At 41.2% G+C, this 27,998-nt stretch overlaps 3 protein-coding genes across 6 annotated transcripts in view; 2 read left to right on the top strand and 1 right to left on the bottom strand.

The window, feature by feature from the left end:
• The first annotated feature begins 3 nt into the window (after nt 1-3).
• samsn1a (SAM domain, SH3 domain and nuclear localisation signals 1a) lies at nt 4-12,316 on the top strand. Of its 2 annotated transcripts, XM_068318299.1 has the most exons (15): nt 4-117; nt 1,372-1,539; nt 1,805-1,851; nt 2,748-2,788; nt 3,287-3,370; nt 3,635-3,729; nt 4,920-5,040; nt 5,261-5,691; nt 8,153-8,230; nt 8,348-8,476; nt 8,942-9,059; nt 9,145-9,299; nt 9,398-9,607; nt 9,914-10,061; nt 11,595-12,316. In XM_068318299.1, the coding sequence occupies exons 1-15, from the start codon at nt 94-96 to the stop codon at nt 11,747-11,749; spliced, it is 2,004 nt and encodes a 667-aa protein (XP_068174400.1). In that variant the 5' UTR covers nt 4-93; the 3' UTR covers nt 11,750-12,316. The 2 variants fall into 2 exon arrangements, with proteins under 2 accessions (XP_068174400.1, XP_068174401.1); XM_068318300.1 differs by lacking the exons at nt 4-117; nt 1,372-1,539; nt 1,805-1,851; ... (3 more) ...; nt 4,920-5,040; nt 5,261-5,691 and adding an exon at nt 7,075-7,310.
• Nucleotides 12,317-13,177: 861 nt separating this feature from the next.
• hspa13 (heat shock protein 70 family, member 13) lies at nt 13,178-17,200 on the top strand. Its single transcript, XM_068317198.1, has 5 exons — nt 13,178-13,307; nt 13,399-13,739; nt 14,500-14,713; nt 14,810-14,977; nt 15,245-17,200. Exons 1-5 carry the CDS (start codon nt 13,283-13,285, stop codon nt 15,823-15,825), a joined length of 1,329 nt encoding a protein of 442 aa, XP_068173299.1. The 5' UTR covers nt 13,178-13,282; the 3' UTR covers nt 15,826-17,200.
• Nucleotides 17,201-17,332: 132 nt separating this feature from the next.
• The window catches only part of gdpd5b (glycerophosphodiester phosphodiesterase domain containing 5b), a 29,931-nt gene continuing 19,265 nt past the window's right edge, over nt 17,333-27,998 (bottom strand). For 2 of the 3 annotated variants that reach the window (XM_068317196.1, XM_068317195.1), the window contains 11 exons: nt 27,897-27,995; nt 27,568-27,661; nt 26,498-26,643; nt 25,357-25,439; nt 23,996-24,146; nt 22,831-23,052; nt 22,450-22,607; nt 22,210-22,357; nt 20,927-21,009; nt 19,385-19,497; nt 17,333-18,698 (listed from right to left, as the gene is read on the bottom strand). In XM_068317196.1, the coding sequence (XP_068173297.1) occupies nt 18,613-18,698; nt 19,385-19,497; nt 20,927-21,009; nt 22,210-22,357; nt 22,450-22,607; nt 22,831-23,052; nt 23,996-24,146; nt 25,357-25,439; nt 26,498-26,643; nt 27,568-27,661; nt 27,897-27,995 (1,383 nt within the window). In that variant the 3' untranslated portion in view covers nt 17,333-18,612. Of the gene's footprint in view, nt 18,699-18,879; nt 19,141-19,384; nt 19,498-20,926; nt 21,010-22,209; nt 22,358-22,449; nt 22,608-22,830; nt 23,053-23,995; nt 24,147-25,356; nt 25,440-26,497; nt 26,644-27,567; nt 27,662-27,896; nt 27,996-27,998 lie in introns of all 3 variants that reach the window. The other variant, XR_011035555.1, reaches the window with a different exon arrangement.

The following is a 27,998-nucleotide window of genomic DNA, read 5'->3' as shown; positions in this document are numbered from 1 at the left end:
GGGCTAACGCTGAGCTGTTTTGTGTCTCTGTCTCTGGCTGTCACTCACCACACCGTTTCACCTCCATCAGACGCCACTAACAGGACACCAACAATGAACCTTTTCTGCTTCTCTCTGGTAAGAAACAATTTCTGATTTCTGCATTTGCTGAGCTAGCTGCACCTTAGTTTGGGTCCCCGACCCACATACGAACTTGTTCTACAAACAATATTCCCAATATCTCCAGATCAGAACAAGCTGTGTGTATACTTGAAAGTCTGGGGAAATTTTATCATAACAATAATCATCACTGCTGTCTGTCACGAATTGTCTATGCACTCCGGATAACATCTCAGTTCCCTCAAAAATTCAAAGAAATTCCCTCCATTTGTGCTTCATCAGGATTTCATGGGTTCTACCCATTAGCTACTTTAAACTGTGATGCAGTCATGCTGTATTTGTGGACTACAGTCGTAATACACAGGAGAACATAGAACAAAATAATCAGAGACAAGCGTATGTAGGCGCCCACACACTAATAATTGATGCAGCTGCAGGGTGTGAATGCAGAGACTCATCTTTAGACAGATGTTCACCAAAAGTCAGGGATTAATTATTAATTAACTTATTGTCACAGATGATTGAATTGTGATTCAATCCTTTATTGAATCACAATTCAATAGTGGATTGAATTGTAATTGCAAAGATTGTCCGATACAGCGACTGATTTTTGTTGCAGAAACTCGACCTCCACAAGTCAAAAGCGAGAAGAAATAATACAATCGACAGGGAAAATTTGCACATTGGTATAAAAAGCCAATTGTGCATCGGACCTTTCGGTGTCTAAATATTCAAAGAATAAAGAACCTCATACATTATGAGAGTTCAAACCTCCAGAAGCTGAACCTATAAATAGATAGTCAATAGAAACCACAACTTGTAACCTTTTTGTCTGTCCAGTCCACAAATATCAGCGCTTAGATAAGACAAGCTGGATGAAGACAGAAATGGGTTATTCCTTCCTAGACAGACTCCAAGCAAGCCAAACGTTTAATCCACGATAAAATCAGCTGTGAGGAATTTCCCAATCCTCCCTTACATCTCTGGTTGACAAGCAAATTTAATAGAACTTGAGAACAGCATAAACAGCATTTGTCTGCAGTGGTATCCAAGGAGGATACATGTTTTGTTGATGAAAAATCATCAATGTGCGGTGTCTTGGATTTTTAGTTTTACGGGTTTTCCCATAATTAAACTTGAACTTACAATTTTAAATATGTGGATGCTTAATACATGCAGAAGTGCTCATCAGGCTGTTGCCATGAGAATAAATGAAATCCATTCATAAATTGCCACCCATATTCAACTGACAGCTCCGTCTGTTTACATCAGGAGGGATCCATGGACAGCCTGTACGAGGTGGTGCAGAGCTCCACCGATGGTCCGCCACCTCCCATCCCCAGCCGCTCCTCCAGCCGCGCCTGCAGCCGCTCCTGCAGCCCAGCGACCCTTCTGGATGACAACGCAAAGTGGAAAGGTTCTGGAAGATCTATTTCTATGGTGAGATGGATGCAAATATCATGACTGGTGGAGAAATTTTGAGAGTTTATGAGGTCAATTCTCAGAGGAGTCAGGAGTTTTTGATTCCTGCCCACTAGATTGTTCCTAAAATAACAAGGTGATTACGAAATGATGAACACAACCCATGGACAGCTGCTCTGGAAAGCAGATTTTTAATTCAATTCTGTGAAATTAAAAGTCACCACTTTGTAGAAAACTGTTGGTATGTGATGGGAAAAATCTGAGAGAAAATGTTTTCTTTCAGGAGATGCCTCACATGCAGGGGACCAACTATCATAAAAAGAAAAGAAGGTGAGTTTGGAGAATTTGATTGGAAGAATTAGCTGCACCAAGTCACATTAGTACTTGGCAAACAAGTTCATCTAAATTATTTGTATTATTATACTTAAATTTATATGTTATATTAACAGTTATGTGAAATTTTTGTCCTGTACTTGACTTTTGGCAGCTGCAAATGACACTGAAATGTTATTAAAAATATGAAAACCAACCTAGAATTCAGGCTTCTTCTATTGTGCACCCTACTTGTGCTTCTTTCATTAGGTGTGCATGTAAACTCGCTGCTAAACTCTGTTGTGAAAGTGAGAAGGCTTTCCCATAAAGTAATAATACGACTTAAAAGGCTCTCGGTTTATTTCCGTTGAGGGTTAATTCTATAAATCCTTCCTGCAACAGTGCAGATGAGGAGCAGGGCTGCACTACTCATCCTCATCTTAAGGTTATTTGGTCCGGGCATTGGACTATATTCTAAAACAAGATGCAATAAGACCCAATTAAAAACAAAGCTTTGCATTTTGGTTGGTGATGAATGTGAAGCAGGGCCCTCAGGACTGTCAGGCAGGCAGAAGGCAGATTAGGACTGTGGGCTAGTTGGACTAAGAGGATTCAAAGCCCACCTACTTAGAATCAGCAGTCGTCTCAACACCTCCACACCCATGGCTTTACTTTGAAAGAAACACAAGTCAAAATGTTATTTCTCAGTCCACAGAGAGAGGTGATCATGCTCTGGACTTCTGTGTTATCTCAAAATGTGATGCCATCTTTTAAAAAAAAAATTTTTTTAATGAAAAAAAATATCTTCATGTTCCATGATTTATGTGTCCTTTGTGGCCAAAAGTCTCCAGACACATCAACACAAACTCTAAAGTACAATGTCATAATTCCTTTTTAAATTTTTTTTATTTCAGGACACATATATCCAAATCAGCATCAGATAACGAAGCACTGGGTGAGTACAAACAATTTTATCTGATTTTTATTAATGTTAGATCGTAATGAAGACCTGTGTTGTTTAGCTGTCTGCCTGTCTACCCGCATGCATGTCAATCTGTATACATGGAAAGAGCGTCTGGATGTTTGATTAAATTCATTCACATTTACATGCATGAGATGTTTTTGGGATGTGATTATGGTCACTCCTGTTCTGCTGCATATTCTCCAACATAACTGGAAACAGCTTGAATCGAGAGACACTGAACACATCATTCCAGATGTTGCTGTCTATATCCTCAGGAAGACTAAAGTAAAATAATTAACCTTTTCTGTAAGCTCCTCAGGAAATTTTACCATCCGTAACTTAGTTTAAAAGCTCCACTATCCCACGAGGCGGCTGGTCCATCACTCAGAAAATCCTTTCATTCAGTCTGATGTGTCCCTGTGACCTCTGTTCAACCCGACGTTACACATAAAATCCTCAATGTCTGTGATTTGTCTCCCTTCACGACAGATAACCCCGGCTGTAATACCGCAGTGTGGCAGCCTGCCAAGAGCCAAGAAGATTTAGTCCACATCACCAACAATCACAATGAAGGTAAATAGGAAATAAATAGGTTAAGCTCATCTATATGCCAATGTTCATTTGGACTTTCAGCATGTAGTCTCCAACCAATTCAAGCACCAAAAAAAGGATATGAAGTCACACAGGTTTTATGGTAAACACAAAATATGGGACTAGATAGCAGAGCTACGTGAATAAAGCTGCTTCTTGATTAAACTTTTACTACTTAGTTCAGGGTTTCCTTTTGTTCCATTCCAGTGTTTCTCCAATGTATCGTAATATCTTGTATCTCTGCAGAGATGAGGAAGAATAAACACAGAACAGAAACCAAAGAAGGGAAAGGAGCTCATCACTCTGGCACAAAGAAAAAGGAGAAATCCCAATCAAGCCAGGTGAGAATGAAAATCTATTAAAGATTAAATTTACAAGAGTTAAGTAATTTGCACAATGCAGAATTTTTGTTTCTGCCAATAAATGGATCTGATGTGTCAAATCACCTGTAAATTAATACTGCACGGATTTATCTGTCACAACTAGTGTTTCAGTAACTTCACCATCACCCTGTTCCTGCACCAGCAGATGGAATGTAAGGGTATTTTGTGCCAACTTCTAAGTTTCAAGCTGGCACCTGCTTGTGGCACCCAGAGAGCTTCTGGTGTCCTGCACGGAGCAATCATTTAAAACAAATGCTGATTGGGTTTTAATACAGTGCAGATGGTACTGTGTAATCTCTGGACCACATGGCAGAGGGAGATGTACCAACGAGAGATGAGCTGCCTGTGTGTATTTTGGGGTGGGGTGGGTTTAGAGAGGATGCCAGGTTACCCAGTGCCCACTGAAACTAATGCCCATCATAGGGAGAAGCAAACACAACAGTTTGCCAATGATGTGATGACGATGGTCCAAAATGGAATTTGGTAGAAGATATTTTGTCATTTTCATATTTTAATTACATAAATCAGAATCAGAATCACAGTAGTCTGTTGATCCCTGAGGGGTAAATGTTACACTGCTTCAGAAAGTACAAGAGCAAATACCAGAACAAGAGAAATGATCAAAAAAAGAACAATATTTGAACAAATAGTCAATAAATAACAATAATAAATAATAATAAATAACTAATAATGACCAACATCACAGCCAGGCTATATAGTATATTAGCTCAAAACAAAAATGCTTACTTCAGGCACACAAACAAAACGGGATAATACAGCTCTTATGGAAGATCAGTGACCTTATTCGCCTGACTTGATGTCATTATTGTTGCGTCGTCCATTGTGACTGAAGCTTACTGATTTTTAATTGATTTTAAATGTAACAAATAAATACAATCATATGTGATATTTTTACATTTTATAAATATTAGTTAAGCTACCAATGTTACGGTAACCAAGCAGTTAACTCTTGCTTTCCTCATGTTTAACTAAATATCATCGAATGTCTAAGATTATCAAAATGAGGTCAGAAATTCCCCAGTCAGAGGTTATTGAGTTTACCGTCACCTTGAACACAGATTAAATGAGGCGTCTTATGATAAGAGATAAAATGATAAAAAAAAGTTTCATGTGTTGCATCCTCCCAGAATCAGGCCAGCGCTGCAGCGACGGAGTCTAAACCCGTCGTTAAAAGAAGCCAAAAGTCTGGAAAGAAACCAGCTGGAAAAAGTGGGAAGGAGGGTTCAAAGAAAATTCACAGCTCCACAGGTGAGACGTTCTGCAACAGCAGCATCAGTAGAGTCCTGTCCCAGTGTGTGACCTCCTGACCCAGCGTGACTAAACTACACATGTGACATTTATGAACATGAAGGAACTCTAGATTTTTGTTTGAACTATGAAGTTTAAAAGTTCATTGTAGGTCTCTGCTGTGTTCTTGCAGTAGGCTGCAAAATTAAATTAATTAATTCTATTTTCTATCTATCTCCAGCAATTCACTGCCCACAAATCACTATGGGCCCCTACCTAGGACCCCACTATCTGGATGTACCCTACAGGTCAGACAGGAGCCACTACCAGGGAAAGTTTTCCACCTTGCCAACTCAGGAGAACACAATCCCAGGTCGATGTGTAGAAACTGCCCTACCTGGTGGAGCCACACCAACCCACATTCACCACCAGCGCTGGAGCAACCCAGGCGACGGGAGTCCAGCCTGGGGGGCTGCCCTGCACACATGCCGCAGGCCGCTCACAGAATATCGTGTATACTCCCATGACTTTATCACGCCCCAAGGGAAAGAATGGGAAGGAAACCATCAACAGGTGACGACTCGGGACGACAGTTTGAAACAAGATCGTAAAGCCCAGACATCCCCAAAGGTACCGCGGTCTATCACCGATGTGGATCTCTTAGAACCGAACGTAAGTTACAGCTTGTGGATGTGCGTCTTTGAAAAATCTGAATCAGTTCTATTTATTTAGTTGTTAACTACTCAGGGTCATAATAATGGAGGCTTGTTCTTTAGTATGAAACAACAAATTGCAGTAAAGTCAATTCAATCCAGTTCTGTTTAGTCTGATCAGCACAAAGGTCACTCTGCCTAATACCACACAACAGCACAGGCTGACCTTGAGGGCGGTGCCTTGACATCAGCCAGCATAAAACCTCTGCTGCTACCCAGTGAACACGTGCAGCGCTCAGATCATGTGACACAAGGCAGTTGTTAAAGCTTAGCATGACTCGGGTGGAAATTGTCTACGATGCAAAGGATGATCCAGTGAAGAGATCAGAAGATCCCCTGGTGTCAGTGGTTCTTAGCGATAAAAAGTCATTTCAATGGACATGAAGCCTTTTAAGGGTCAGACGAGAGATGATGTCGGTTAAGATGCTTCTATTTACTTCCACGATGAATTCCTCTTCTCCAGTTCTGATGGAAAACTTTTCTGACAAATAATATTCCCGTAAACATAAATTCCTTAATAAATTTTAGATTACTTTTTTTGAATTAGAACTCTTCAGAAGAACAACTGATTCTCCAGGGAACTTCTGAAGTCATAGATTAAAAGCCTTAATCTGGATTGACAAGAGTTTATTCTTGATTGCAAGGCATGGGATTAAGCAAATGGTTTTGTTGGTAGAATTCCTTTTCTTCAAACCATCTGTAATGTAAAGACAGTGGAACCTCTCCACATTGTGACCTCAGAGCAGTGACTCCTGATGGACGGTCAGATGCAGTGTGGATGATGTATTGTATAACTTCACAGGTTGTCATTTAGTCATATTTTTAGCCATTATGAAAAACAAAAACTACAGACGACACACCTCGATTGACGTCAAAGGGTTTCTTTCATTAAATGAAATGCAGATATAAACCGGAAAATGTTGCAACACGGTGAAGTTGCTGCTTTCAGATGTTCTTCTTTCATGCTTTAGAGCTTCCTCAAAGTTTTCACCCATGTTAAGAAATAGACTAATTACTTCAGCACCACCAAAACCAAGTTCCTCTTTTCTATTCAGGAGATTTGAGGAATATTGGACAGAAAAATAATTTTAATTAACATCTTTGGAACCATATATTATCTTTTAATTTCATCTTGAAGTTTAAGTAAAGCAACCCAACAATGGCTATTTTTGATGAAATTACAGTCCACCACAGTAACACAACACCAGGTTATGTCATGTCTTCTACAAAAAGTTACTGCAGTTCTTAAACCTGAATGCAGCCATTCCTGGAAGTGTTGTCAGTGTCATCGCCGAGCAGGCCACAAAATGCTCACTCAAGCACTTGTATTTTCCCCTTTCAAAGCGACGCTGCTACACAATACTAATTGCCTCACATCCTGTGTGGTGTAAGGAAGTGGGCCAGTCAGCCTATCAGACAACCAGGCCTGGGGTGTTAGTTCACACTTTACTGTCAGGAGAGTCAGGCAGAAGGCGAGAAAGGACAGAGGATAGAAATTTGAAATTAAACTGAAGAGAAAAAATGTTACAGCGGACGGCCTCCAATGTTTCAGACAAAGGAAAGAACAGTAAACCGAAGGTAGGTGAAAATTTGAAGGACAGCTATGAGGGGGGATGTTCAGCATTCTGAAAGATGATGAGTCAGTTACACCTTATACTTAATCACTTAATAAATGATTGACAGCTTCAAGAAAGATTCAGTAAACTACAGAACCTTCAAAAAACAATGTGTACCTGTACAATGTTGATGTACAGGTAAATATAATATATTTAAAATGAAGTGATTATTTTTTAAGGGTGAATAGTAGTTGATCTTCAGTGTTATTCATATACCAGTGATGATGAATTGCAAATATTACAATGATGCAAAAATGAAGATAAATAAATAAATAAAGGGGTAAAATCTTGTTTTATAATGAAAGCTTTTTATTTTGCTGCAGTATTTGTGGACAATGGGACTAAACGCGGGCCTGACGGACACCGTCGCATTAAAACAATCCTCAGAGAAGCCGTCGAGGATCATGGGGCCCATATTTAACTAGGATTTTCAGGGATTATTCATTTATGTAATAATTTAGCTGTTCTGCTACGGAAATGATGAGAGAGATTATAATGACTTTTAGTTTCATGAAAAATTTGAAAAAAAAAAAAGAAAGAATTAAAATAGAGCCATTATGAGGGTGTTTCACCAGAATTATTAGGAGACTGGTCTGCTCCCAAATCGACTGTTACATAATAAAACACATGAAATGTACCATGGATTTTACGAACCGTCATTTCAAAATTTGAAACAGATTGACACAGGTTTTAAGGATGCTTGAGTCTTGGGACAGCTGAGACGAAGACTCACAAATATAACCACTTTATGTGATGTAATTCTCCCCCTAACCATGTCTTCATACCTGTCAATGCTTTCCACAGCGCTCCACAAGTTTTGGCAGGTTTGAGGGTCTCAGACATCAATCCCAATCCAAACCAGAAGAAAAGGGACAAACAGTGGTTTGTAAATGTTATTGTTTTGATACAATTGCCTATTTTAATGACGACTATTGCTATTGTTGTTTTCAGTAAAATAAAAGTTCCTAACTTGTGCTGAACCAACTTTCTTTTACACAGCTGACAGAGGAATGTGAAAGTGTGGACCCGAGCAAATCAGCTGGAATCGGGAAGAAGATGAAATTCATTTCACTGACCATGCGCAGAAAAATGTGCAAAAAACATGCCAAGTCTTTCTCTGAGGATGCAGTGAGTCACTTCTACTTTTTATGAAACTACTATCAGCTGTGTGGGTAAAGACTTTCATCATTCATTGGCATTAGTTAATCCAATGTGCAGATCATAGGAATAAATCTAGAATAGTTTTGTTTGCAGTGAACCTGTGCTGTTTTCTTAGGTTCTATCACGTTCATCTCCACATTCTCACATGTAACGCAACTTCATGACCACATTTAAAAGAAATTTTCTTCCAAAAAGTGGTTTCTTCTCAGTTTTACTGCAAGGTAGATGGAGGGATAAGATAACCTTCTCAAGTCTCACAATCTAAATCAACCCCCTCAAGTTTCATGTTTGTCTTTTACCTTACTCTGACCTACTTGAACACTTTTCTGAAATTCAGCACTTTTGGTACATTTTATTTGAGACTTACAGAGGGCTAGAAGTTCTGTATTCTATGACAAGACTGTGTATCTTTTTAATTTTTTTTCCTCCTAGGGTGATGATGAAGACAAAGATCCAGAGACACAAACAGAGAGCGGTCCTCCACGTGAGAAAAACTCTGCAAACCCAAGCAACTCTTTGGAGAGTCTTTACAGCGGACAGAGCTCCTCCAGTGGGTATCCACACATAGACTTGTTTCAAAAACAGGTTTATGCTGTCATTGGGTAATGACTCTGTGTGGTGTTGTGTGTGTTTAGGTGGTGTGACCAGTGAATCCAATGGTTCCAGTGGTCAGAGAGACAGTCTGAAGCTGGAGGAGGATGGCTCCTATCAGGGACAGTTTTGTGGCAGAGCTCGCGTCCACACGGACTTTGTTCCCAGCCCATATGACACAGATTCCCTCAAACTCAAGGTAAGATTGGACTCAATTAGTACAAAACTCTGCTGCATGTTGGAAAATGCTGCAGTCACTGAGACATACAACCCTCACCTTTATAAATTTTTGCTTAGGTTGGTGACGTCATCAACATAATCAGCAAGCCTCCAATGGGCATCTGGACAGGGATGCTAAACAACAAAGTGGGCAACTTTAAGTTCATCTACGTGGACATTTTGGTGGAGAAAGAAGAAGAAGAAGCTCCCAAGATCAGACAACAGAAGCTGTGCAAAAGACCCCGGCCCAAAACATTGCTGGAGTTGCTGGAGCGTCTGCATCTCGAGGTGAGATCGGTTGTTTTGGTTTTCAGTCTGTTACGATTAAGGAGAATTCTAAAATGAGGTAAAGAACAGTTTCTAGTTGCACAAACAAATCATAAAAATGCAGTTGCTGCATTCTACTCAACAACTTTTGGCTTAATAATCAACTGAAACAAATACAGAATGACTCTAAACATCTCTAACAGTGGCAAACTGACTCTTTCTGTCCTCTATCACACTTCACTCTCATCTATGTAGGTAAAACTTTTTCTTCCTTCACCTTTTCTTTAATTGGAAACCATTTTCAGAATGTTTATGTGTCGATTGCAGGAATACGCCTCCGCCTTACTGCTCAATGGCTACCAGACGGTGGACGACCTGCTGCACCTGCAGGAGAAACACCTGATTGAGCTGAACGTTAAAGACGCCGAGCACAGACGCAGGCTTCTCGCTGCTGCAGAATGTCGTTACACAGAAGGTTAGCAACCTGCCAGCCTGTGGAGATGTGGGAGGCTGGGTTCTCCCACGGTCCACTCTAATTCTAGTTGTTACTCAAACATGGCAGCTGCCAGTCAAAGAAAGTGCTCAGTTTCATCTGATCAAGCAGTCATTTTCATGATCCACAACATATAACTACACAAATCTATTTGTCTATAACCAAACCAGCAAAATAGAATTCAGTTATAATTAATTATTTTCCTGAGTTTCCTACCCAAACTAACAATATTTATCATTTTAGACAAAATATCATAACTAAAATTTCTAGTTGAGTAGTGTCATGTTGGCCTTGAAAATATTTGCTTCCTTCATTTGCCTTCATACAGAAGTAAAGATTCAGACAAAAAGAAATCAACATTCACGCACTCCCTGTAACAAGGTCTTTACCAACAACGATTAGAGTAGAGAGTAGAGTGGAACTTTATTGATCCCTTAAGGAGGTTCCGTCAGGGAAATTAATTTTAAAAAAAATCTGATTGAACCTATATATCTGATTGAAAAAAAGATCTAAATGAACCCATATAAAAGTCTACACTGCAAAGCTGAACATAAATTTAAGTGGATTTAAGTGTATTTTTCTCACTCAGTCCTACATATCATGGTTTCAAGTTATTTATCGCTTAAGATCTGCAAGATAATAAAAAGCTGTTTGTTTTTTTAAGTGTAAAATAGCTGTTTGAAACAGAGACTTTAGTTCCACACAAAGTAGAAATACTTAATGTGCCCTGTGAGGAGCTTATCAGTGATTTCCTGTTACTCAGATTGAAAGTGCTTAATGGGGCAGAAGGTGTCTGTGTAATCTCATGTCTTGAAACAGAAGGCCGATTATTGCAGGTCCTGTAGCTACTTCCCAGAATGAAAAGGAACTGATATCTGCTACACAGATTTCTGCTGTGTTTTCATGTTTTATTATAGAAGCGTGGAGAGGAAATTAAATGCCATTTTAATTCTTTGTTTGGGTGACAATTTGAGGAAAGCAGATGGCAGCAGCTGCAGCATAACTCCACCAAGCCTGCTGTCTCACAAGAGAGGCCAGTGATTTAATCAAGCTGAACTCCATTATGTTACATTACTATGGGTATTAGTAGCTTAATTTCAAATATATGTTATTCTCCAATGACTGAAAAATGTGCTTTTAGTATCTCTGACATAACCTGGAAACAGACAATTGTAATACAGGTAGTCCTCAACAAACAAAAACAATTGGTTCAGAGAGGTTGTTTGTAAGTTGAAATGTTCATAAGTCGTTATTCCACCGCACTTACGTGAATGACTTGCTGATGCACTTCCTAGTCATCAAAAGTCCAATATGCCTCTCCTTGTTTGATCACTCTGTTTTACTGTATTTCCATTAACTTTCTAAGCTGAAATGTAGTGCAGAGGTTGTGGTAGAAAAGCAAACTGCAGAACAATAGTCAGATATGGTGGCTTGCGTTTGTTTGTATCTCTGAATGTTTGTAAGTTGAATGTTTGTAACTTGAGGACTACATGAATTCCATTTTGTTTTTCCCAGGTGATGATGTCAGGGAGGCAGACGAGCACAAATCCTCCCACAGTGCACTGGAAGAAGACAGCGACTGTCCCAGAGACTCCGGCTGTTTCATCCCATCTGAATGTTCAGACAGCAAGGAGGACACAGAGCTGCTCACAGACGCTGTGGATTCTTAATGTGGTCACTTTGATGGGTATATCTTGAAATATTTTCTCACAACGTTTTGTTATAAAACCTTATTCCAACAAGGTAGACACAAACTTGGATAATGTGAATGCTTTGTAGGAAGAACAAACAATATTTTTTTTATTCATTTGTCATTTCACTGAGATGATAATGAAGATTCGAGGTTTTGTGTGACTTTTATTTTCACTATATGTTGTTGAATAGGTGGTATTTCATTGATTAAAGGCCATTTGTATTTATTGCATTCTAAATAACTTAGTGTTTTTCCATATGAAGCATTTATTTACCTCACCCACATTGTTTAAACCTTTCTCATTCACTCCAGTCTCAGTCCAGCATCTTGAGTTCTCTTTTTCTCCTGAACTATTATTGATATTTGTGAAGGTACACTGAACTCATACTCAGACCTTGATTATGTTGTATACTGTAAACGTGTACTGTATACTATTTGCTGAATGTGTGTGATGACGTGAGAATGTGAGCAACGAAGCCTGTATATGCAATTATATGGAAGTCATAATTCACAACGTTTTGTAAATAAAGTTGAGGAAATATAATTGAATGTTATATTTTCTTGTTTGTCAGAATAAATAATTTAACATTCTAGTTCAGTACCTACTATGAATGTTTGAAAAATAGACGATACAAAAAATTCAATTATTTTCATTCAACTGCTAAGAATTTTCATTTGGTAACTTTCATCTAAATTTTCGACTTTAATTGTAGCAGTACTTTAGAAAAAAAACTGTAGTAATCAACTTTTTCTGGACCATAACCCTGCTAACCCTAACCCTACTTACCCTAAACAGTAATTGCACTAACCTTAACCTCAAGACTATTATTCATATATTATTTTAGATATTTCATTACATATCTTTATTTTTGCCTTTTTGAAATTCAGCTCTGCTAACGTTAATTTTTTTAAATACATTTTTTCACGTACAATTGTACATAAATTTTAGATTTACACAAATGCGCCATCTAGTGGAAAATAAAAGTACATCACAGTGTCAATACGGATCTGATCAATCTGATTGTTGGTTTTTGAGTAAAAAAACATACAGAAGAAAAGAGAAAAGGAAAGAAAAAATTTAAATAAGTAATAAAGATGAAAAATAGGAATATATAATTCCTATTTTACAAGAGCTTATAGTTTAATGGTAATCAGTGCCAGCGCGCTCACACGGTATGTTCCTTAAAGTACAGTGAGGGAACTGCCTGGCTTTCCCTGATTGGCTGAGCGCAGAGACGTCACCGAACAGGTTTCATATTGATGACGTATCCGTTGGCAGGAAGTGTAGTACAAATGAAGCTTTCACTGCGCCGATCACTTCGGCCATGTTTCACAAACTAAACTACATTACCCAGCGTTCCCCGGGCGCAAAGAAAGGTTGACGTGTTTTTGTTAAAAAGTCCCACTTCTGATCATCCGGTTGCCAACGCCGGACACAATTTAACCACGAAGTGAACATTTTGACGACACGTTGTGGATTTTAAGTGACGACCAGCTACGAATTGTGAACATGTCGGGAGAAATTACAATGATAGGTAAGTTATCTGACATTTTTTCGGGCGACTTGATGCTAACTCGGGCATTAGCCGGCTGTACCCACCTTTAACATGCGTGTTATTACCACAGGCTCGGTGATCCTGGCCCTGCTCCTGGCTGGCTACCTGGGACAGCAGTACCTACCGCCTCCCAGACCGAAGGTGATCGGCCTGGATCTGGGTACCACCTTCTGCTCTGTCGGTGTCTTCCACCCGGGCAGCGGGGAAGTGGAGGTGATAGCAGACGAAGAGGGGAGGCTGAGCATCCCTAGCGCCGTCTCATTCACCACCACCGCGGTCCTGGTCGGACACGAAGCGGTGAACCTGGCCGACAGTAACCCCCAGAACACCGTTTATGACGCCAAGAGGTTCATCGGGAAGACATTTGAACCGGAAGTCCTCGAGCAGGAGAGTGCTCGGTACCCGTTTAAGGTGAATATGCTACCAGATGTGCACTTACTGCAGACACCAAGAACCGTAAATGCACATGCACATATCCATGAATAAAAGGAGTGTATGGAAATATTTTACTTTTGTATTCAGATTGTATGAATACAAGAGCACATGCCTCCAAGACTCAACAGTTCCCTTAAAATCAATAAAGCCTGATCCAAAATAGAGCCCATTGCCCTTAGACCATACTTTAAGGTTACTGGATTTGTAATAACCAAACATTTAAATCTGGTGCAACAGGATTTTCATTTTGATCTGCACCGAATTGAACACCTTTTATAGATACTGATGGTATAAATGTGCCACTCCCTTCCTAATACCCTCTGGTACCCCTCTGTGTGTGTGTGTGTGTGTGTGTGTGTGTGTGTGTGTGTGTGTGTGTGTGTGTGTGTCATCTATGTCTGTGACTGTGCCAGTTTTATCCATCAGCCAGAAGAGGTCTTTTGTCTTTTAGAATTTTGAGGGGAATGAATTAAAATCCTTGTATTTATTCATTTATGTTCCAAGTTTGAGTTTCACACAGATGATGAAGCAGATAATTGAATCCCATGTAATTTTGCTGAGTAGAGCATCTGCTACGTGAAACACTGTCATCAATCATCATTATATTTACATTTAACACCATTAAATGATAAAAAATCTGAAAATGTCAGTTTATGTCTAACAACAAGATGACGTTACCGTGTACCCTCAGTTAATCTCAAACCGCTCCATCCTCTGCTCTTTACCCTGTTTCCAGGTTATCAACAACAAGGGGAGCGCTGAGTTCCTGCTCTTTACCAACCATTCCTTTTCTGTAAGCCCGGAGTTCATCGGATCCAGGCTGCTGCTGAAGATGAGGAAGATGGCGGAACGGCATCTAGGTGTGCCAATACAAAAAGCTGTCATCTCAGTACCAGCAGAGTTTGACGAGAGACAGAGGAACTACACCATCAGGGCTGCAGACCTCGCTGGTAGGCTCATCCTTTTTGAATTATTGTTCTTCTTCTGTGTTTTTGTCTCCTGAACATGTTTGATTAATTAAAATTTCTCTTGAACCCATCTTGCAGGTCTGGAAGTCCTGCGTGTGATCAATGAGCCCACAGCTGCAGCCATGGCCTACGGCCTTCACAAAGTGGATGTGCTGAATGTGATGGTGGTTGACCTTGGTGGAGGAACCCTGGATGTTTCTCTGCTCAACAAACAGGGAGGCATGTTCCTTACCAGAGCCATGGCAGGTAATGAGTTTCACTTCTCCTGGAAGAAGAGATGGGGTCTGATGTGACCCTGCTGTTCAATGTAAAAGTGTTGTTCTTTACATCTCAGAAAAATGGGTTAAAATAATTTATGCTGTTTTCCTATTCCTGATTGAAGAGGATAGTTGTTATTATATAATGGAATCAGAACTTGTTTTTCTAGTATCTGCTCAAATGTTAATCTGGTTTAATTTTTTACATTGCTAGAGGAATGTAAAAATCTAAAGTGGATGGTCTTTTTTTCTGTAGGGAATAACAAGCTGGGAGGTCAAGACTTCAGCCAGAGGTTGCTCCAGTATACCATGGAGCGAGTCCGACAAGAGTTTGGAGTCGCACCCACTCTCAAAGAGGACATCCACCGACTCCGGCAGGTTGTGGAAGCCGCGAAGCTTAACCTCACTGTCCAACCCAGCGTCACCATCAAGATTCCCCTTCACCTTTATGAAGACAATGGCTCAGAGTCTCCTGACGGCACCGCTCCTGCTCCCGTTGTCCTCGAGGCCGTGGTCACCCGCAAGCTGTTTGAGCAGCTCAACGAGGACCTTTTCCAGAAAATCCTGACTCCCATCGAGACAGTGTTAGCCGAGGGTCACCTGGACAAACAGGACGTGGATGTGATCGTCCTGGTTGGAGGATCCACCAGGATACCGCGGATCAGGAAACTGATCAGCGAGTACTTTGGGAAGGAGCCCAATACGTCTGTAGATCCTGACATGGCTGTGGTTACAGGTGTGGCCATTCAAGCCGGCATCATGGGCGGCTCTTGGCCTTTGCAAGTGAGCGCCATAGAAATCCCCAACAGACACCTGCACAAAACGAACTTCAGCTAATGTTTGCACAGGCTATGGATAGGTTTTAATGATAAAAATGTCTCGCTGCTGATTTCCACTATTTTCTTTTAAATAACGAAAACGTGCGGTGAGGCAACAGTTTTCCACAGAGGGAAATCTGAAAGAACACAGGGAGGATCATCACATCGCATCAGCTCAACTCGCGCTTTGACATCTGTGGAAAACTCATGATTGATTCTGTAATTAAATGTACCAACATTGATGTTTAATGCAGAGTGAGAACCTCACCCACAGATTCTGTTGCCTCAACAGAAATAAGACAAGAAACTGATGAAATATGAATGAGAAGCCTATCAAAAGGGGATCACCTTGTATCTCCTGATCCAGTCAGTGTCATGTATGACGTTGATTAACAGTAGATACTACCATGGTGTTCAAATCAGGGAACAGCAACTCTTAACTTAAAAGACTGTCCAGCTATTTATTTATTTATGCCCATGAACTGTCCGGCTGTGTGTGTCTGTGTGCGTTTTATGTCCGTTTACGTCTTTCTAGCAAAGGTCTATTTATATACATTATGTTTGTACCTACTCAGAAATCTGCTGTTTGCAGTGAAGTCAAGTGAAGCGCTGCTCCCCTGTGGTTCAGCCATCCTGCGCCAGGGCGCTGGATGGCTGGAAGCCATGCAAATGGAGGGAAGGATGTAAACATGGACTTCATGTCTAATTACAGTAATTCAAAATAATTGTATGTGTGATGAGGTGGAGGCTGATAGATGAAGAGCATGCTGGGGGACGCCTTAATGTTCACACAGTGCTATGAATCTTAAATCAACGGTATCGCCCTTCTGTATAAGACACAGACTGCATTACTGAACCTCGAGGATTTACTTTTTGGTTTTCCAGAAAAGTACAAAGGCCTCCTTTAACTGCAGGAGGTAAAGGTCAACTCTGGTCATCCCACAGGAAAACTGAAGCATTGCTCAATGGTGCCTTGTGTATTTGTTGCTGTCAGTGTGTAAAAAGTGTCAAGAGAGATGAGACTGCTATTGGATTTTAGTATAAAGGAAACATTCTCACTTCAGTTTGAGTATTTCTGTCAAAAAATAGTTCAACTGAGCACTAAATGCACCTTGATACATTCCTTTCACGTCTTTTTGAAAAATTTTTTTTTTTAAAAAATAAGTAGGTTTATTTACTTTCTAATAGTTTTTTTCCCCCCAAAAAAAATGTTTCCATGATGGATGAGATGATGTGAATACAGCCTTTGGTCAATTTGAGGTTGCTTGTTTGCCTTTTGGAATCATAAAAGCCCCAACCACAAGACTATTTTTCTATATATGAGTCCAGCCACCTGAAAATAAAGGAAGTAAAACGGTCACTTTTCAGCCCAATAAAATTCAGATTCAACATCTTCCCTGTTTGCTTTATTTTGAGAAATCCAGCCATGTCTAGTTTATCAGCTCATGCTCTCACAAAGACATGTTTATATGAATCAACACTCCTTCAGTTACTTGAATTTGATGCTCCTGACATGTAAGCAACAACAGTTTGGAACGGCTTCTTTAAGATTCCTTAAGATAAAAAAACAACAACTCTTGAACTCAAGTTTTTTTTTGTTTTTTTAAATGTTTACTTCAGAGGCACAGTAATACTCAAAGTAAACACAAAAGGCAATCCTCTTATGATACATGCAACGTCCCTTCAGTTAGCTCTGAGCTTTATTTTCACATTTCACTTCATTTGCTTTACAGCAATCAGTTTTACACTAGTTTTACACCAGCCCCCAATGTTCAGAAGCATCGTGTTCATCAGCACTGATATAAAAGGTTTAACGCCTTTAAATGGGAGACTATTGCAATTCATTTAGCAGTTGGATGTCGCATTGTTCAAATTAATCCCATTTGTTCGAAGCATCTCACGCCACAATTCATCTTTTATGTACAATAACACTCGACGTAGCACTGCACACAGGGTAAAAAATATGTAGCCAGGCAGAACAATACCCACAAAACACCATAGTCATCTTTAAAAAAAAAAATTAAAATTAAAAAACACAATCACATTAACCATAAAAATTCAGCATGAACGGTTTTTTTTTTTACCAGTTCCCCTGGGAGCACAGCTCACACATCAGGTGACGTGATCATGACGGCTTTAACGCACTGGTCCATAGATGAGTGAGGCGAGTGGATTTCAGCCACTAACAAAATACTAACAAAAATACTTATCTTACATACAACATGTGAATATTTCACTCAGAGGAGAAGGCAGGATGTCTGTAAACAGCTTGTTTGTGTTTTTCAGTAATAAATATTAAAATAAGTATATTCGATGAACAACAGCACATCGGAATGCTGACGTAAGGCAGGAGCATGGTGAGGTGTTCGTGTTTAGTCTCATGCTGCAGTAAAGCCTTGTGTGTCAGAAGATTTCCTGTACAGTGGTTAAAAATGAGCGACAACTCTGGAATATTTGCTTAAAATAGGAACTTGGAGGCGAATCTTTAAAGGAAGCAGGCATCTGTAACTCATGGCGGCCTCTTGGACTGGTGTGTTTGGCGAGTTCTGTTGATACAAAGTGCGTGTAGTCCTATGTGGTATACAGTATCTTTGATGAGCAAAAAATAATATTAAAAGAATGTTCACAAAGCAAGCGGGTATGTTTTTTCAGAAGTCTCTCAGCTAATCGGCAGGACAAGAGGACAGACGGACTGAAACAGGACCGCTGTGTGTGTGTGTGTGTGTGTGTGTGTGTGTGTGTGTGTGTGTGTGTGTGTGTGTGGTCGCCTTTGCTGTATGACTGGTTTCACACAGGCTGATCCTGATCACTGGCTGATGCCCTGATTGGTGTAGTAATTGTAGCCATTGTCTCCATATAACTCCTCAGCACTGCCAGCTCCATTCCCCACCTCTAGAGGGAGCCAGAGAGTTAAAAAATAAAATAAAATAAAATCAGCGTCCTGCATGATGGCGTTTCACAATCATCACTTTCACAAGAAGAAAAAAAACAACAAAAAGCTAAAAGAGTGAATGAGTAAAGGATGAATGGGAAAATAACAGAGTCTCAAACGTCTGGTTCTGATGTGACTCACCTTTGCACCCCAGTACTAGAGGCCTTCTAGACACATTGGGGAGTAAACGCCCCTATATACGACGTTGACCCCAGTGGGAGTATATGGATGGTTTGGTGCATGAAGGGTTGGATGGATGGATGAATGGATGTAGGAGAAGGATGGCAGAGGAGCTGGAGAAATGGCAGTAACGAGGGATGCATGGAATAAAGGAAGAAGTCACGCTGGTGGTAGCATGGACAGAGGGTGGTGCACATCACGCAGGCCGCTACTGGGGTTGACCTTCAATGAGGAAGAGAGGAAGAGGAGGAGCGACAGCATTCACAGACAGACAGATGCATGCTGGGGATTGGTGACATGCCAGTTTGGCATCAGAGACTCAAAATTCCCATCTTTACGTTCATGGTTACAGAAATTGAGGTTATTTTTGTGTAAAGAGAGGAATTTTTTTCAGAGGCCAAACAACCAAAAGCAACAAGAAGACATCCAAACATGTCCGTATCTCGTCACAGAGCGAGCGTCTCACCAGAGAAGATGAGTTTCTCCTTCATCACGTTGAGATCTCTGGTAGATCTGGTGACGGCGGCGCTCAGCATGATCTGTTCTGGGTTGTAGCTGCGCATGCCGCTCATTCGATATCTGCAGGAGTCACATGTGAGGTCAGAGGGGATTCATTATAAGACAGCTAAACAAAACACAAAAAAAAGTGCTAATATGCAAATAACAGACTTTTTAATTAAACTGAGAAAACAAAAAAAAATATTTTTGCCCTCCTGTTATACATTTATATTTAATTTAATAAAGAACATCCAAGCAGCTGTTATTAAACATGCAGATTTTAGATTAAGCAATATTTTTGTATCAGAGGAATTTATTTCCTGCATGTTAAAATTGCATCTTAGAATCAACCAAAAAACAAAACAAAAAAGAAAATCTTTCCTTTCAAATTTCAGCTAGTGTAACAGGACAGCATTAATCACAGGGAACTGTGAGTGATGCACAGGGGCTTTAAAAAAAGAAATGCAAACAAGCCAACTTTAAGTTCATCAGCATTGATAGAGGCTAATGCTGAAGCACTTCCCTTAATGAATGCAGGTCTGTAGTTCACTTTGGTTTGACGTCATTCAGCTTTATTAAAGGGATAATAAATTTAAAATCTCATTGGCTGCTAAATGCTTGGTGGGTGGAAAGCATTCATTTTACTTAGCCCACATGAATAAAGATGGGAGCTCTGAGTTTGAGGGAAGTGGCAGCAGCGCAGTTCAACCATTCAGGTAGAGAAGAAATACAGAAAGACAGTTGAAATGATGTGAAGAGGAGAATCTGACACATCCATAATGATAAAACAGAGGAAAAAGTGATAGAGAGAAAAAAGTAAAAAGAAAGATCCTATCAAGAAGAGTGGATAACGAGAGTGAAAGAGAGAAATAGAGTGAAAGGAGAGAAGACTTCGGGCCACAAGAGGTGACCCAGTTACCTGATCATGTGATAGCTGAGAGAAGATGCCAGAATGCAGCAGAGGACAAGAGCATGCACATCAGGCAGAGGAGAGAGAGAACGAGGAAGAGGACAAAAAAGGTGGGAGACAAGAGAGGTCAGTTTAGAAGCTAGCAGCAGCCACTGGAGCGCTGGGCTACGCAGAGCTAAGCTGCGCCCGGAGCTAACAACCAAAGATCAGTTTCCTCCATCCCATAGACAACAGCAGGGCTTCTGTCTCCGGCGTTACCACGGAAACAATGGACCGAAGTCTCCAATGGATGATAAGAAATACTGGCTGAAGAGATTACATACTGTCTTTAGCTCATTCAGAATGCATCTTCTCTGTCAACATATACATGTTCTGAAAAGAATTGGTTTTTTCCCCCCAGCATTTCCTTCAAAATAGGCGATCAAATCATCAATAAATTCATTTACACACAAGAAAGTGCATCTTAACACATGAGCTGTTATTTAATGATGTTCTACAGAGTGGGATCTGTGTGTGTGTGTGTGTATAACAAAGCTGCTTCACAGGAATTAGCTAGTGACTGACTGACTGCGTCGGATCAATGGCTCTACTTATACTTACTTCTGCAAAACGAATATTCCTAAAACGACAGCGAAGGAGAAGAGGTCTGCAGACACCCACAACAGGCAGTATACATCTGGTCTCTGGAAACACACACACACACACACACACACACACACACACACACACACACACACACACACACACACACACACACACACACACACACACACACACACACACACACACACACACACACACACACACACACACACACAAAGGAATAGGTTCAATCAGTAGAGGCGTCCACCACTGGGTGGTGCTATACATCAGCATGCAACAAATCATTCATTCATTCATTCATCCATTCATCTTCTTGATTTCCTATTTATAATCTGGGTTGACCCTCTGAAAACTACGGACAATTTAGTGTAACCAGTTAACCTAAACGCCATGTTGTTGTTTTTTTTTGTAGAGGGAGAAATCCAATATTAATAAACCTATAAAACAGCGTATTTTAATAAACTTCCACCAATGACAGTCAGAGGTTATGATTGTTGTTGTGATCGACATCCAGATTATAATCCAGATCTGAGGGAGGGAGATCGTTTTGAAGGAACAACACTGACAGCAATACGCTGCAGAGATTATGCATATTTAGAGTTATTCAATTACCGATTTAAACACTTCTGTTGATAACTGCATAAACCGCTGATGATAAACACATGACTCAAAATACTAGGAAGAGGTTTCCAGTATTGAGGAATGAGATAGCATCACTTCATTTGTAATGAGTCACACTGAAGGAAAAGGAACGTCCTGTCAACATCATCATCATCATGGTGGTGAAATCACCGTGACGTGTGCTCACAATGACATAACATCAGAGTGTTTTCTAGCTATTTCCCTGATACTGAACTTCTAAACCACAGCAGGGGTCGGGGGGGGGGGGTAGTTGCCAGAGGGGCGGAGTCGACTGAACTAAGAAGCCCTGAGTCAGGCTCCGATGGCGATGATGTGTGTCTTTGTACCGCGCTAGGATCTCCGGTGGGGGTCGAAAATGAGAGGATATCGCGTTCGATGCAGGAAATAAACAGATTAGATGAGCTGGGTTTAAAGCTGGGGTCCCTCAGTAATATCAATACAGAGAAGATGAAGATAAAGCAGAGGAGGAGAGGTTCTCTTTTAATATTGGCCGTTATTCAACATGGGGTTACTTTATGAAGCTACTTTTTTTTTTAATGAGAAAAGGGAAAAAATGGATTAAAAACTTTGTTCAAAAAGAAGGTTCGAGCTTAACTACTCAGTGGGAGCTTAGAGCAAAGCAGAAGAAACGTCCTCACCATGAGCCAGATGGGGTAAGGCACCTTACTGAGGATATGTGGGGCCTCCGAGGAGACTGACGACACCCCGCTGCACCACAGCACCGAGTACAGCCAGGGTTCGTTGACGGTGTAAAGGGTGAGGTTGATGTTACTCTGGGAGAGGTTTCTGAAAGCAGCCATGCATTCAGAATACACACGTTTGCGTGTTACGGTGCCAATCTGATAACATATCAGCATTCATTGCGTGAGTGTTTCTACCCGATTTCCTGCATGCTGGCTTGGTTGTATCGGAGCAGCAGACGGCTGACGCCGTCCTGATGGAGGCTTTCAGGACTCCGTTTGTCCACGGAGGTCTGGATCAGACCGGGCGCCAGCTGTCTCACCTGAGCTCTCTGTTCATCTGGAGTCCACATCACCTACACACGAGGATACTGTTACTGCTGACCCCATTTACACCCAGGATTAAAACACGATCTGTATGACGACACCCAATCCAGATAAGGAAACACACATGGTGTAAACGCGTCATGTAGTTTCCATCACCCAACCTAACTTAAAATATAAAATATTAGATTCATTTCTATTTGAAACCAGTACATTTGATTACATAGCAATGATTAGATGTTGCTATACACTTACCAGGCTCTGAGGGACACCAGATTGCTGCACAGCCTGTAGCGTATCATTAATCCAGCTGTGGTAGCAGGGGTGGTCCATTGGAGGTCTCCTCAGCCTGAAAACCACTGTGATGTTGTGATAGGACGCCAGCTTCAGAAGCTGCTCCAGGCTGCACACACTCTGGTTGGCAATCGCATCCTTCTCGTGCGGCGACAGCATGTGCAACATCCAAAAGGGGTCATCCTGAAACACAGACGCCACGAAAACAGCACAAGGATGAAGATCACAAGAGATCACGACTGGTTTCGCCAGAATATAACTCATTGGATGGTGTTAACATCTCTGCTGCAAGAAAATCCATTGCCTGTTTTTTTGGACATTTATGGACAATAATTCAGTCGTAATAAAGTTGCTATGGATAAAAGAATCCATCCATGTATTCTTTGGAGAATGCCCACGGGAAATAAAAATAGTTTTCTCATTTCCTTCACATTACTTATTGCTACACTGCTTCCACGCTCCTTGTGAAAACACACAGAAGAAGCAGATCTGATGCTTTCTCTTCAGTGCCTCATTTTACCACTTTAAAACACTTAAGCTTTGCAAGTTTAATGACCTTTTGATTTAACTATCAGTCTCAAATACTTACATTTTACAGCCAAGAATTTTTTTTAAATTTGTACTGCAATTTGTTCTCTTTAGAGTTAAGGTATTCAAAAACAACGTAAAAATCTTAATTTAGAGTTAGGATATGAAGTTAGACTCAATTACACAATGAATACAGCAGTGAAATGTGTAATTTATCCTCCTCTTGTATGCTGTGCTGTATAATTATGCACGAATGAATGATAATAGGGCACCAGAACAGGAGGTAGGTACTTCTACATGACTCTCATGGCCTTTCATCACTGTGTTTTCCTTCTGCAAGGCCAAACAGTTTCGCACTTGACACAAAGAATTATTCTGAATCGCTGGCTGACTCTGATCCAGACACAGGAGAGTGTCTCTGACGCTTTAATGGATCTCAGTATTCAGATGAAACAAGAAGACGTCATGAAGGATCAGAGAATGAGGACTCATGCTGTCAAGTGTTGATGACTGAATGGGTGCATGCTCCTTATCACACATCGCTGCACAACACTGTCAAATGCCAATGAAGTGTTCTGCATCAGCAGCCAGGAAGTACCTTCAGGAACCACTGTCCGGCGTTGAGCCGCTGCAAATCCGTCCAGTTGAAGCGTGAGGCGTCGTCCGTCTGCCTGTCCGGAAAGACGTTCTCCACGTCTGTGGTCCTCTGCAGCGTGCGGTCGTGCATCAGGAAGGGAACGCCATCCAAACTAAACATCAGACAAAGGTGCACGTCAGATATTTTACAATATTCAACATTATACATTTGTGCAATAGACAGAATCCCTGATTTTTAAGTGTGTGCTCCAGCAGTCGCGTTCATCTGCCTGATTACAGTATTTAATGCCAAAGTGCAGAACAGGCAGGAGTTGAAATCATGTCAACTGAGAGCAAACGAGAAAGGGAGAGGGGGAAAAATGTTTTGCCCAATTGTATGCTGCTTAGTATATTCTTCGTTAACCCTAGCATCTAGTAAACACAAAAGACGAAGATCAGGGGAAAAAAACCCTAATCTCAAGATTTGCAATTCAAATTCTGAACAGTGAAACCCCCCCCTGAGTTCATGCCTGCATGGACTATGGTATAAAGCATCTGTTTTTTCTGCTCTGCTGCAGGACTGGAGCCTCACTGTTGCCCTGGCTGTCATCAAAGTCTCATTACTTCACCCAGATATGACCCCACCTGTCAATGACCTGAAGCCAACACACACCCATCCACCTCTTCATACTGGAAAGGAAATGTGCAGCGACTAAAGACTCCTCAACATTTATACAGTACACCCCGCAGCTGCACAGCAATACTCCCCACCTCCAACAATCCATCATGATGCATCACTGCCCATGCATGAGCAGACATGTACACCCACTATCTATCATATACGAGGCCAGTATGGAATCCCCCCTCTGCTCTTCCTTCAGGGCAGGCCTCTCGAAACTCAGCCCACCCACTGTTATTATCGTGGTGGTGTCATACCTTCATCTACTTCCTGTTAAAATGATGGTGCTATGTTATGCTTTGTCCATTTCATGTCGTATACAATCTGTTAAGAGTATGTGAAGTTTATGTTTTATTTCATGTTCTGTTAATGTCATGAAATGCATACATTTTTTTCCTACCTTTTTGTGCGAGACAGAGTTTGTTTTTTTCATCATTTCCATTTATCATGCATGAATAAATGTTGATGACATCTTAAAAGGGATGAACATGAAACACTGAATTTTGCAGTAGATCCAGATTAAGATGTGAATGCAGAAAACAAAACCCTGACGGCAGCCATGCAGATGGAACCTTATTAGAATATGGATTAGGGCGTCATAGAATGGAAAAAGTGCGATGCCGTATTCAGTCCCTTCGTGTTTAGTAAAGGTTTTGTTTAGAACACTAAATAACTGTTTGGCTTGTGTGTGAGTGGGCGTGTACCCGATGACCACGTCAGCCTCCAGCCCGGTGACGTTCATCTGCAGAGCTCGCTGGAAGGACCACAGTGTGTTCTCTGGAGCGAGCTGGAGACACACACACACACACACATACACACATAACGACAAACACATATTGATTAGGAACGCTGCTGTAACATTGACCTAACAGTTGGACCTGACTGTAAGCGACAAATAAACATCAGTGCAGTATACCGGGCATGAAAATAAAATACTTCCTCTGAAGAAAACTGTTTAACTATTAAAGCTTAGGTCATGATCAATCATTTCCAATCATTTATTAGAACAGCATCCGGTGAATAATGCCAGTGACCGCCAGGAGAGGAATTCGATCAATATTCTATATCCTTCTATGAAACTGAGTCCAGTCACGTGACTTTTTTTTCCTTGTGGGAGTTTCTCACAGCCTGGCGGAGCCACTCCTAATTTTAGATTCCACTGCGAGGATCGATCACTTTACACAAATACCGCAAGAGGGAGGGTGTGTTTTGATGCCAGTGAGTTATGAATTACCAGAAATCTACTGTTTTTCCTTCCAAGTGTTGCACAACACTGAGACAGATGTGGTACCAAGCACAAAACCCCCTCCCTCAGACGCCATAAGAGCAAAGAATGAAACACAAAATGTATTTTTGCGTAAATAAATCATGCCTTAATGAGGCTTTTGGAAGCATCCTTGGCTAAAAAGCTTTTTGATGGAATCTAAAATCTGATCTGCAAAAGAGATGTGGTGATAAAAACAACTGCAGAGATGTCAGAATATATGATCAGCAATTTATGCGGTGCTCTTTCGCCATTAAGCGGCGAAATGCATCTCGAAAAAAAAATTCCAGGAGGAAATATATATCCTTGCCACCCATCAGGGCGTGAGAGCTTCAGGCTCCGGGTTCTCACTCGCTTATGTTTGTGGACTATTTTCAGCCGCCCAACCACAAGGTCATTAATAGACGAGAATAGCCTAAGGACGTGCAGAAGAAGAAAACTGAAAAAGGGAACAAATACGAATGAAGCGCCGCTGTCTGTTGAAAGAGTGTCGTTAACACCGCTGAGGTCAGGCGGGGCAAATATCAGGCTGTTTGACAGAGGATGCATATGGGGTGCATGCAAAGTGTCAGCTGTCTCACCATGGGGGCTCCCTGGTGGCCAAAGACATCGGGACGCTGTTTGAGGGTGGAGGGGTCCATGATGCAGGGGGAGGTGATGTAAAGGGGAACCACGTAGAGGCCCAGTAGCACGCTGAGATACAGCAGGATGATCACAACCTGGAATACTGGGAGGAGGCAGACGTTAATACGACTGTCTCTGTGGAATCCTCAAAATGAAGGGAAATTCAGTTGAGGTTGGGATATTAGGAGGAATAACGACAACACCCCCAGAATGTGGCCAGCAGCAGGTGATCTTATAAAGACTAGAAATTACAGAAGCTCCACCTGAAAACCAAACCAGAAAAATTGCCCCCGCTACTAGAGAAAGTCAATTTGTGTTGACGTGGATGGATCACGACCTCCATCGTGGCAGAATAACGACAGGATGACGTTCGACGTCTGGAAGAGTGTAAAAATAATGGAAGTGTAGAAACCAATTCAGAGACGCACACCTTCAGGGCTCCGGCGGAGGACGTGTCAAATTTAATTTAACTCTGTCAGGAGGGTTTTGACAAGTGATGGCTGAATATACCCCAGTTACGTATGGAGGGATGGGGGAAACCATACAAACCATACAGAGGTTGTTGAAGAAGGAAGGATGAAACACGTCTGGATGAAATAAGGCATCAGTAGATGTAAGCTGAACCACTGAAACAAGTTTTGATTTGTACCCAGGAGAACAAATAAATTACAGCTTTACATAATATAGTATTTTTAATTAGAATTACTGGCATTTGGTTGTCATTTCTTTCCGAGGAGACAGTTTTAGTTCTAATTTACACTCCATCAGAACCAAGAAGAAGCTGGATTAGCTGCTTTTCCCCGGAAAGCGTCCTCCACTTGGGGGGAAAAAAAACCTTGTCCCCGCTGCAAAACATCACATGAGCCTGTAGGAATGTCCGTTATCTCCGACACCCACCAGTGAGGTCCTGACCTCTGTCTACATAGTGTTAATCATTTACCACTCTTCTTGTGTGCGCATGCATGTGTGACGGATGGTCATGGCAGGTAAGTGTAAATTCAATTGTGTGCTGCAAAAGTGAACATACTGGTTTTTTCTGCACGGGCAACTTGTCCAGCCACGATCCACGACAGCGCTGTGACGGCAGTCAGGGCCCCGATGTGCAGGAACGGACCCGTGGCCTGGAGAGGAGTGTGAGGCAGAGGAGAGAGGATGAAGGTGGGACAGGTGAGATAAGGAGAGGTGGTAATAAAACGTGAGACGGTTTCAGATTCCTTTGTGCAGATCAGATTTGATTATCTATTTATTGGCGTCATCTTTGTCTCCCCCGATGACATTGTTCAACACATAAGTACATGCAGAAAGCCACGTGCACACAATACAATTCAAGGCTTCCTTCTGTTTGGGTCTCCTGACCTGCAGGGAGATGGGGATGACGTCCCACTCCTGGTCCCACGTCTGATTGACAGATATCACCCCCACAATAGTGGTAAGCAGAGCAGCAAACACTCCAATCTG

This window comes from Antennarius striatus, chromosome 6 (genome assembly GCF_040054535.1).
Source record: "Antennarius striatus isolate MH-2024 chromosome 6, ASM4005453v1, whole genome shotgun sequence".
NCBI classification, from domain to species: Eukaryota; Metazoa; Chordata; class Actinopteri; order Lophiiformes; family Antennariidae; genus Antennarius; species Antennarius striatus.
The sequence above is the reverse complement of the archived record's forward strand: the minus strand, read 5'-3'. Positions and strand labels throughout refer to the sequence as shown.